This window comes from Astatotilapia calliptera, unplaced genomic scaffold, assembly GCF_900246225.1.
Source record: "Astatotilapia calliptera unplaced genomic scaffold, fAstCal1.2 U_scaffold_151, whole genome shotgun sequence".
NCBI classification, from domain to species: Eukaryota; Metazoa; Chordata; class Actinopteri; order Cichliformes; family Cichlidae; genus Astatotilapia; species Astatotilapia calliptera.
In genome coordinates, this window is record NW_020535676.1 from 1 (window position 1) to 11,444 (window position 11,444).

The following is an 11,444-nucleotide window of genomic DNA, read 5'->3' on the forward strand; positions in this document are numbered from 1 at the left end:
ATGGAGTGGTTGTTGCGTGAGAGTAGGACAGGAGGAGGTGGAGGGCTCTGTCCGTCCTCCTTGATTACTTTGCCTTTATCTTCAGATGTAGTATTAGGAGTTGAGGACATGTACACTTTTCTCTCCTCCATACCTGCTTTCTCTATGAGGGTAGCAGCATCCTATCAACAGCGCACAGCAGTATAATTTTCACATGTCCTTAAAACTAATATTAAACACCACTAAGTCAAAATGTGGCTATAATCAACCAAATGTCGTGAAAGTATTCTGCTTGTTTAACCTCCAGCAGACTTTTGGTTTCACTGATGTCACTTTGTTCCATGTTGTTGTACACCAGCAAAGCTTTCTGGATCAGGAACAGAGCTTTGGACACCTTGTTTTTTTTGATCCGGTCCAACAGTTCAGACTCTACAACTAAACAAAGACAGTTTACTCACAATTTATATTATATTCAGACATACAACTTGTCGGTAAGCATATGTATTTAATTCCCTCTAACTATGATTTACTGTTGCCAGATTTTAACTTCTGTTTATAAATGTGCAAGTGTGAAGTAGCAATATTTTGCCATTTCAGTCAGTGCAGAGCTTAAACTACTTGTCCAAAATCACTGGTGAGTAAAACCACCAGAACAACTCTGACCTGCATTTAGCTGCAGCAACTTGAGGGAAGCCCTGTGGAGGATAATGTCCAACTCTAGGTGGAGATCTTTGATCAGAAGATACGTGCATGTGGCTTCAGTTTGTCGACAGCCATTAAAGTCAGATTCTGTTTGAGTTTCCACCTCTCCTTTTTTCAGATTTACTTCATCGTCTTCATTTCTGTGTTTTGATGATTTTGGAGAGGTTGTGGAAAAAGCCGATGACTGGAGGGGACAAAATTTCTATCAGAAGAAGAACACATGCAATTTAAAAAAACAAAACGAAAAACTGCATGCCCATACAAGATTTAGTAAATAAACTCAGTAAATGTGAGAAAGAATATTTACCAACATGCTAGAAATGCGTGTGGGACAAGATGACTGTGTACCTGCATGAACGCAAAGTCAGTGAAAGCTGAGCAGTCCTGGGGGCCAGCGTAGCCGCACCCTTTGCCAAAGCTTCGAGACCCCTCTTTACCACCTCACACACTTTCTGAAGCAGCTCTGTGCTTGAACTCTGCAAACACAAACACACATATAAAAAGTTCACTTCATACTTTCAGTAAACAAGAGACAGGACACTGCCCAATAGCACCATGCAGTATGATGTCATTTGTTCACATTTTGATGGTATGCCCAACCAGTCTATTTACATACCTCAAGAATAGAGAAAGAGTTTGGCTTTGCATCATCACAGTCTCTTTCGCAAACTGCTGGAGATAAGACATGAGAATAAAAATATTCTCAAAGCTTTGGTTTGTGTCTGTAGTGCATGTTCGTATGCGTATGCATACGTATGTGTTTGTGACGGTGCAAGATCAAATAGATACAGTACAAACAACAATAGCTTTAAATCTCCAGCAGACCGTAACAGAGCAAGTGGCAGAAAATAACCTCGCACCTGACGTTGAAGTTTCAAGAAAATATTCAGCTGCATTCTCAAGCAGCATGCCCAGTGTGTGGCTCATCTCTGCTATCATGATACAGTCAACAGCTGCCAGGTCACAGGTGAGGGCCACCTCATACAACACATAAAGACACCACAACCACTGCAAAAATAGATTTACAAACAGCAAAAAAGACAAATGAACAGAACAATGAAAATTCATGAATGTACTATGCAAAGTTTTATATTTAACAGCAATAAAGTCGGAAGCAGCAAGTCGGAAGCAGCAATGTTTTTTTGAACACATACCTTGTCATGATTTTGCAGAGGATCTCTCTGTATCACCGCTTTCATCTTACCCCACAGGAACAACACAATATCCAAAATCAGGTCTGCATCTGGCTGCACCTCCTACACAGACACAAACACACACAGCTTAAATGCTTATAAATCTCCTCCTCTGAATTCTAACTTTAGCCTGAACCCTAATCCTTTATCCTCAACACAAACACCTGCAAACAGTACGTGGCATAGAAACTTACAGGAGCAGAATCACAGACGGACTTGTGAAGGGTTTCTACCAGATCCATCAGTTTATCACTCATAGAAAGTGAAGCCTTATGTTGGTCTGTGGAAACATAAAAGAACATGACCACTTTATATTGTGATTGCTGAGATTAGTTTGGAATAATCTGAGGAACCAAAGCTCACCACTGACCACCATACTAACAATTAATCAATGTTTAGTACATTATTTGACCTAAAAACATCACGAAAAAATAGATCCAGACATGTTTTGCAGTTGACATTTCTCATATGTACTCTATTTGATTTAGGTAAGTGGTGATCCCTGGACAGAAGTTACATAATACCTACTTGCTTTCAGTGAAATATCTAAACCTTTACCAGCTCTATTCTCACAATATTGATTGAACATTACTCAGACTTTGTGCTAGCATGCTGAATTTTTAGCTGATTTGAAAAATTAGATTCCAGATATACTAATCTGCTGGCTAATTTTGATAAAAACTGGATGTATTACATGCGGTAAAAATACTGATAAACTCTGTAGCAGCTTAAAAGCACAAAATTCAAGGACAGGGAGGCAGAAAGCTATTTAATGAATCCTTTATTAATAAGGTTTATTTTTCAAAATAAAAGTTTGGAGCCTGAAAAATTTAATAAGTCTGTATGTGGCAGATTTAATATTGCTACCTTTGCTTGTGATGTCTTCTTTAGGAGGGCTCCTCTGGGTAGACAGCAAAATGTTGAAACTGTGAAGCAAAGCAAGCTCCTGCTTTCCCCTCCTGAATGATTGGCCATCCAAACTCTGTGATTAGAGAAAGCCAAATTAAATAAAAACTTCCCTGATGATCATTCAAACAGTGGAAGCCCCAAACCGAATCATCAATCTTGAAATGCATGTGAAACCTGATGCATTCCACTTTTCTCATTAATATGAATTAAAGCATTTTTGCTTGTGTGCTACTTACAGTCAAAACCTGCAGCATCTCTGTGCTGAGTTCAGTAAATGCATCCTGCTGCTTGTACTGAAACAGCAGTTTGATGAACCTCACTGCAGACATGACGGGTATTTTGTTTTCTCCTAGCAACACAACACATCTCCTTATCTCATACTGACTTTTAAAGCAATGCACAAAACAAACACACATGCTCATTGTAATAAAGGACCAAAATGACTCACCTGAAATGGCTAAATCTATCAGAGTCGAATTCTGTGTCAGTACAAGAGGAGACAGGCACGGGTGGTCATCATACCTCTGCTCACCAGTGACACCTTGACAGACACGGCCATACATGTACATTACCCACTCAGAATCCCTCACCTTACTGAAATCACAAAATGTTTTTTATTGTGTACTTGTTTCACTAACCAGATAACAAACTAATTCCAGCAGACAGGAGTTCCAGGTAGACCTCTTGTAGCTCCGGATCTTCAGGCATTCTCATTTGAAGTGGCCGCGTGTTGCTGTCCCAGAGTGCTTCCAAAATGCCCAGGAACTGTGCTGCACTGCACTCAAACAAGCCTGTTAGCAGGCGCTCTGTTGGGGTACGAGGCCATGGCACCTACAGTACACACACATAGGCATGTGATTTTAGTTACAACACCGACTCACAACATTAGATTTCCTTAGAAGCAAACAGGTTGTAAAAAACAAACAGAACTAAAACAGAAATCTAGGGTTCAAACAATTAAACTATATGGCACGGGGTTATTTAATTATTATTATTATTATTAAAGAAATCCAACAAAGGCAATGCATAGAGTGATAGAAGATTTAAAGGTGATAACACAGTATACAGCGTTAAACAACTAACAAGAGCCCCCTAAATTATACTGCATTTAAAAGTAAGAATTAACATTAAATATGATGATATGGCAGTAAAGCAGATCCCATTACATTAGGTATGTCCTTCAGGGTGCTTTTGATTTTGGTCTTGTACAGGGTTTTGGGTCTCTTTCGGGTCTCAAATGCTGCTCGCTTGAAAATCATGGCACCAAGCTGAAAAAAGAACGCTCTCAATCACCTTTCATATGTTAACCAAAGAAGAGCACATCAATACTGTAAAACACTGACAAGGTAAGTAAGCTTCTTCAGAAGTGACTATATTCAGTTGTGAGCATGTAAGTATGGAAATTGCTGTATCTAACACACTGAGAAACAACAGCATTTTATCACAACAACATAGTGTGCTGATGTATCTCAAGGACAAGTTTCTTGCCTTGATGGAGGCATCTTTGTAAGCTCTCTGAGTCTCTCTGGTGGCAGGAACTTCACTGTGCTCCCCGAGTTTTGCTAATTCATTGATTTTTCCAAGGGCTCTCCGGGCAAATTCCTGAGAGCATTTGAGGACACACAAATCCAATTAACTTTTATTGCAACAATATGATGGTTGCATTTCAAAATAAACTATACAAACAAATGTAGTTAGCAAATATACTCATGGGTTAACCATACCAGCAAGACTTTCTTTTGTACAGTCAAGTGTGAGGAATAATTTAGTGCCTTGTGCTGATTAACAGCAAGCAGGCTAAGGAAATTACATAAAGATCAACACCAAGTTACAATGAGCATTTATTACTGATTAGATCAGCCTGTGATGGATCAAATCGTGTATTTGTAGGTGTCTGACGCTGACGTATTTCACCTCCGCCTGCACCTCAGCATGGTTGTCATAGTAACACTGGCAGACGGCACAGTAGAGTGTGACGATCACTGGCAGATACTTAGCTGTCATCAGAGGGATGGACAACTCCAAACTGATGCTTGCCCACAGGAGGTACTCCAGTGCCTGAATAGGATGACAAACGGCGACTGTGAGTATCACAAAGTATTAAAAAGACAACTACACAATTTTATTATACACTACATTCATTATATAACAATATTACACAGATTTAGTTGTGTGTTCTGCAATGTGCAGAGGCTCAATCAACTAAAACTGAAATATTGTCACTCACGATCAGTCCAAAGCCATATTCCAACATTCAGTTAGACATTCAGTCTCTGTCACACATGATTTTCTCACCATCCTTCATGTTTTTATTTTCCTTTAGGGCAGGGGTGTCAAACTCATTTCACATCGTGGGCCAGATACAGCCCACTTTGACTGAGTAAAAAAAACTTGGAACTTGTTTGCTTATCTACTGCTTACTTTGATGTACGGTAGTATGAATGGCAATAGATGAGGTCTTTATCATTAGGAAAAGTTGTAAAACTTACAAATCACAGTTAAAAACCCCAAATGTATGCCTTTCTTCACATTTTTTAAAGTAACCCAGTGGGCCAGATCGGAGACCTTGACAGGCTGATTTTGGCCTGTGAGCCTTATGTTTGACATCCCTGCTTTAGGAATGAGTAGCAGAAGTGAAAAGTGGCAGGAGTGAACAGTACCTGCGCGCTGCACTGCATAGTCATCAAATAACGGCAGACATTGTAAATGTGTAATGAACCTGGATGACAAGAGATAGAAATACATTACTACTTAATACAATAGTAGATAAACAGTTTATGAACAGTTCATTTTCATTTTTATCTTCAAATTTTGAGAGCTCAATTTGTTCTACCAAGATTACTCCTAGATAGAAATATCACACTGAATTATACAAGTTCTTCTAATATACCATTATATATCTGCCAGTAGAGGTGCTCGTGTTGCTGAAATGCCTGCATCATGGTCCTCATGAAGTTCAGCACACACAGCAGTTTACAGAGCCCCTTTTGGCTGAGGAAACTGTGCTGTCTCTCCAGCTCAAATATACACAGGGCACAGCCCTGCATGGCACGTACCTGTACACACACAGACACAAACACACACATATAGAGGACAGACACACAGGCACAGACACATGGATACATACAGAATAATAGCAGATTTTTAACAAAAATGTCTCAAAATGTCAATGACCTCAGCCAATGTAGTAAACTTTCTTTGTAGCATAAAACAACAAAGCAAATCCTGGAAACAGTTATTACACAGCATTTTAAACAGAGATACACAGGACACACACAGTCACACAGTGATGTGTACCTTACCTTCATGGCAAAGGTATTTTGGTCTGTATCAAGCCCTTCGGGGAAGAAGCAGGCCATAAACTGATCCACATTTGTGATGTCAGTTATTTTCACTGAGCTGAACTGTGACAGGTGGAGACTGTAGCCCTGCCTTAGAGCCAGCTGGTACAGCTTGAAGAAGCAGAGGGAAGAAAAATAACACTGTGAATGTGTTAACATGTAATTAATGCGCAGAAGACAACATATCCAAAGGCTTCTTATAGTTTTACTGCAGCAAAACCAAGATTGCAAATACTGAGAACAAAACCAATGAGTCAAGTAGTAAAACAAAGAATTCACAGCAACCAAGACTGACAATAGTGACTGAAAAAACTGTGTAATTCACAGACTGAATTAATATTTAATCAAAGAAAAAGTCTGTGGTAACCAAATATTAGTAGGTATTCTAATTTGGGGGATTTGTCAAATACCTTTATTCCAAAGAGAAAATCTGCAATCTGCAACATGTGCTCCTGGTACAGTTTCAAAGGCAGTCGATGTTTGAACTTTTTCCATATCTCCACCAGAATTTTAATCCTTTGAAAATGAATTCAGAAAAGCATAGCTTTAAAATAAATAACATAAATAAGCAAACATCAACACCAAGAGATCTCTAACTGGTTCAAGATCTATGTAATATAAAATATGTTCAAATCTGTTTTTTGGGATACTGACAAACTGAACATTGTTATTTTCATTTTCTACATGATCTTTTTAAAAAGTTAAACAAGGACATTCAGTGGATGCATGATAGGAAAAAGCCTTTAATTATGCTGTGATGTACGCTGACGACTCGGTTGTTCTGGGTTTTTTTTAAAAAAATGATGCTGGCTAGCAGCAACTGTCAGCGTCTCCTAAAAAGTATAGCTTGCAGTATGATATTGAAGTTATTATTAAAGGCCACTGCAATCCTGCTTTATACAGCAGATACATGCAGTTATAGCAAAGCAAAAAATGTAAATGGTGCACTCAAGACTTTTCTTAAGTACAAGCCAAGTGTTTGAGACTAGTAACTGGACCTTATCAAACATTTCCATATATTATGGTCAAATCATAAACACCATAATAATTATAAGCTACACAGTGTATCATTTATTATTAGCTAAATACATTTTAGTGGAACAATGACGGTAATAAAAACTGCACGCAACTAGCTATAAAAATTTATTTAAATAAGCCTGATTTAATAAGCTAAAGTTTCCTATAATCAGTCAATATGAGCTTTATAAGCTAGCGCTGACTTGGCTTTTTAGCATCTCACCCTTTAGCATAAGTGCTGTTGTCCTGGTTGTTCGACGAAGCCACTTGTTTCATCAGCGTTATAAACGAGTTAATCTCTCGCTTAAAAGCTGAAAGTACTGGGTTTCTTTGATCAAGTTCCCCATAATACGACGCTGGTAAATCCATTTCTGCGTCCACAAAAACGATTCTGACCGGCTAGCACATTTATGTTGGTTATTTCCAACTACACCAACAAAACTGCTCCAGTCTAAGAGACCGGGACAAGACACATCACCATGGTAACAAGCGACGCTAATAGGGCCGACTTTGTGGATACCGTATTTCCTGTCTTTTTCTTTGTTTCTTTTCTATTCTTTTGTTGGGTTTAAGAATGAAAACTAGTTTCCCGTGTTTAGGGAAAACTTATAGTTTGCGATAAACAACGTTAACCACGTTTTGGAGAGCCTTCCTGAAAGGCCTTAAGGGCAAGAAAAGAAAAAGGTTCAGCACATATTTCTGCTGAGCTTTTGGACAGTTTTAAAAAGGTAACAGTTTAACAAAGACTGATTAAACATATAATGTCTTACACTTACAAAGCTTTCATTTATAATCAGTAAAATACAAATCCTTTAATTCACTACAGTCAGGGCTTTTACTGCTACCTGCCATGCTCATGCTTTAGTACCTTGGAGTGTCTTTATTGCTTTCTTACTTGAATTCATTTCGACCTGTCCATAAACCTAACATTTATATTGGGCATTTATATTAATGATAGATAAAAACTCCAGCTTTGATTGGACTGGTCTTTGGCTCAGGCACAGTGCCTGGGCTTGGTCTGCAAAGCACTAAAACTAAAATTCATGGTGTGATGGTTTAAAAGCCTCTGATGAACCTCTATGCTTGCAGATATAATTTAATGCATATAGCCTTCAGTACTAACATGACTGGGAGGATGAAAGAAATTTATTGGCACAACCAACGCAAAGGACTTCATATTTTACATCTGAGCTCATAGCAAAATGATACGCACAGTGTCATCTAATGCTGGCCCTTACAAACTCATCAGTTCCCATTCAGTCACACATCCACTCCACACACAAACCTAAAGCTCCTGGCACTCAGAGCACAGCAGGCTAATGCTCTGGCAGCTATTCCTCAAACAAACCCTCACAAAAACACACACACAGGCACACACACACCAGACAGGAGCATTTCCTGGGGAATGAGCATGGAGGATGTCAGCAGTATTCCTAGCCAGTGTCACCTCATGACCGAGAGAACAGGGACAGATAGAGGGTAACGGCGAGGGAGAGAACCAGTCTCAGTCAGACAGATAAAACAATGGGAGTGATGGAGGGATAAACAGTTGAGATCATTGTTCCAGAAAGATCAGGCTGTTGGCAGAGTCCATATGCAAGTGTGCATGGGAGGTCACGGAGGGGAGGAGGTGCAGAGGTGGTGAACAGAGGCAAAGTCTGGCTTGGATGGGAGGGAAAGACCTATAAATTCAGTGCAGGAGAGCACAGCAGCACCCATCTCAAACCAAATCAGACCTAGTCAGCCTGCCTCGTCATTTATTACAACCCTCTTGGAATCTCACCATGGATATCCCCATCCAGTATCCCTGGTACCGCCGGGCGTTCCCACATCGATTTCCTGACCTCTCCATGGCAGAACCTCTCACTGACTGGCCAATGATGTGGCCATTCTCCTGGTCCTTCCCCTGGATGCGCCCTTTGTTTATGCGTTGGTTCAACTGGCCCGACAATGGACACAGTGAGGTAGAGTACAGTTCACCTGTGTAATTAAGATTATTACATCATGGGAGTTACGCACAAATGTCAGTGTTTTATGGCCTTTCGTTTGTGAGGTTTGGATTAATGATCATCAGAGTCAAAACCTCCACTGATATCATGAGTGTTTGTGTAATTTTCAGGTGCCAGTCCTTCATTAAACAAGATTTGTATGGGTTTTTATCCCAGGCTGACTCACTGCTCTACTGTATGTATTTAGATGCGCTTGGAAAAGGATCGCTATGTCATTTATGTGGATGTGAAGCATTTCTCCCCTGATGAGCTGTCTGTCAGCGTTAGTGATGATTTCATCACAGTACACGGCAAACATGAAGACAGACAGGTCAGAGGAGCAAATTTAACACCAGAAAATAAATTTAGCCACACTGTTCTGATGCACTCACTAATTCTGTTTCAGGATGACCACGGCTATGTGTCAAGAGAGTTTCTGAGGAAGTACAGGCTTCCTTCTGGTGTGACATGTGCCGAGGTCACCTCCAGTCTGTCGTGTGATGGTGTACTGACAATCACAGCACCTCGGTCATCTCCTGGGCCGGAGCGCAATATTCCTATTTCCTGTGAAGATGGAACACAGAAACAGAAAATGTAGAGCAGAGCCTGACGCACCAGATGCTGCTTTACTATTAACCCTTTATATTGTCTGTTATGTTGGCAGTGCCGTACATATATATAGAGTAGTCATACAGTTCTAGATGTCTAAAACTGCTGTCTAATAAAACAGTTCCTAACCCCTAACTCACTATTATTGTGTTGTCTCAGCAAAACTGTAGAGCTCGTGTAACAGTCTGTTTTTGACATTACAGCTTTTATAGACACATCATGGTGAGCTCCAGGATATTGAGCTCCCAAGAGTTCATTTCCCTATCATAAACAAACAGATTAGGCTTCTACGCAAAATACAGTCGCACATGTAACAGTATTTCCAAAGACAAATTCATAACCACCATCAGGCATTTAGAGAAACACAATGTCTCTAGCAACCTTTCATTTCAGTGGCAAATGTGCTAGTTAGTAACTGAACCCAGAGAAGCTTGCAGCATCTACTGGTTCTGCAGAGAAATACTAATACTAATCAGTACTATCCACTAAAGGTGCTAACACACTAACCAAAGATGTATTTTCAGCACACAGAGCAGAGTGAGCGGGTATTAGTAAGATGCCAAATGTGCTGTGTTCATTCTGTGGGAAGAACATTGGTTTCTGCATGTGTGAGGAGGAGGTTTTCTGGAGGCACAGACAGCCCGTTTGTTTTTAGTAAAAAAAAAAAAAACTAAATAAATAAACAGAAGAAGAAGAAAAAGCCACCAAAGGCCTCGGGACCAGGCGTGTTGAGAGAATGAGAGCGAATGAGCAAGAAGCAAAGTTGTGGACAAAGGAGAGAAACAGACAGGGCCCCTTTTTCACTGGGGAACATGACCTCTGAGCTGCTAAGGGTAGTATGATTGTGAATGTACGTGAGCGCATTTATACTTGTAGATGCAAGAATTACAACTCTATTATCTTTGTTAAGCCTTTTGGAATATTAACACTGACAACAGCAAATAGAATAAATATGGAGATTCAAGTTCACAGGTCGGTTGTGTGTGTTTTTGAATCATTGTCAAGGTTTTCTTCTGTCTATTGTGTTGCTGTTCTCAAATGGATTTCAAATAACAACGTACACTCACTGACCACTTAATGAGGTGTTCAGTAGCTCATTAACATCAATATTGATCAGCCAATCAAATGGCAAGAACTCATGGTCATGGTCCAGATGATCTGCTGAAGTTTCAGAGTAGGAATCAGAAGCAGATGAACTACAGCTCGGACAGTCTCGGTCGTTGTGTCCTTTGGCAAGACAGTCAAAGGAGCTAGCAAAGAAAAGGGCAAGACACTTCACCCATTGCCTACTGGTGGTGGTCAGAGGGCCCGGTGGCGCCAGTGTCCGGCAGCCTCGCCTCTGTCAGTGCGCCCCAGGGTGGCTGCAATGTAGCTTGCCATCATCAGTGTGTGAATGTGTGTGTAAATGGGTGGATGACTGAATGTGTAAAGCGCTTTGGGGTCCTTTGGGACTAGTAAAGCGCTATACAAATACAGGCCATTACAGCAGCAAAAAACCATATTAGGTCCTTCACCTGTCAATTACAATTCACACGGGCTTGACAAAATTGGACAATAGTAAAAGAAGGGAAGATAGAAGAAAAAATGTTGCCTGATCTAATAGTCTTGATTTCTGCCAGAATCAGAACTAGATGATAGTAGCACTAAAAATCATCATAGACCTGCACTACATTTATTTTTTAATTTTACCAAAGTACAATATTTAG

The 11,444-nt window shown here is 40.0% G+C and overlaps 2 protein-coding genes across 5 annotated transcripts; one reads left to right on the forward strand and one right to left on the reverse strand.

Moving 5' to 3' along the window:
- Positions 1–6: 6 nt before the first annotated feature.
- Positions 7–9,580, reverse strand: LOC113017581 (cilia- and flagella-associated protein 54-like). Of its 4 annotated transcripts, none has more exons than XR_003271514.1 (20): positions 9,522–9,580; positions 6,535–6,640; positions 6,086–6,235; positions 5,674–5,839; positions 5,444–5,502; positions 4,698–4,841; positions 4,272–4,385; positions 3,950–4,051; positions 3,422–3,614; positions 3,232–3,324; positions 3,020–3,132; positions 2,742–2,856; positions 2,069–2,154; positions 1,836–1,937; positions 1,542–1,689; positions 1,298–1,353; positions 1,030–1,157; positions 643–883; positions 281–414; positions 7–161 (listed from the first exon to the last, which is right to left on the reverse strand). XR_003271514.1 is itself a non-coding variant. In XM_026160728.1 (18 exons), the coding sequence occupies exons 1-18, from the start codon at positions 7,508–7,510 to the stop codon at positions 802–804; spliced, it is 2,103 nt and encodes a 700-aa protein (XP_026016513.1). In that variant the 5' UTR covers positions 7,511–8,513; the 3' UTR covers positions 425–801. The 4 variants fall into 4 exon arrangements, 1 of the variants encoding a protein (XP_026016513.1); XR_003271513.1 differs by lacking the exon at positions 9,522–9,580 and adding an exon at positions 7,365–8,513 and having other exon boundaries at positions 1,298–1,350; XR_003271512.1 differs by lacking the exon at positions 9,522–9,580 and adding an exon at positions 7,365–8,513.
- Positions 8,844–10,707, forward strand: LOC113017582 (alpha-crystallin A chain-like). Its single transcript, XM_026160729.1, has 3 exons — positions 8,844–9,105; positions 9,338–9,460; positions 9,536–10,707. Exons 1-3 carry the CDS (start codon positions 8,926–8,928, stop codon positions 9,725–9,727), a joined length of 495 nt encoding a protein of 164 aa, XP_026016514.1. The 5' UTR covers positions 8,844–8,925; the 3' UTR covers positions 9,728–10,707.
- The last annotated feature ends 737 nt before the right edge of the window (positions 10,708–11,444 follow it).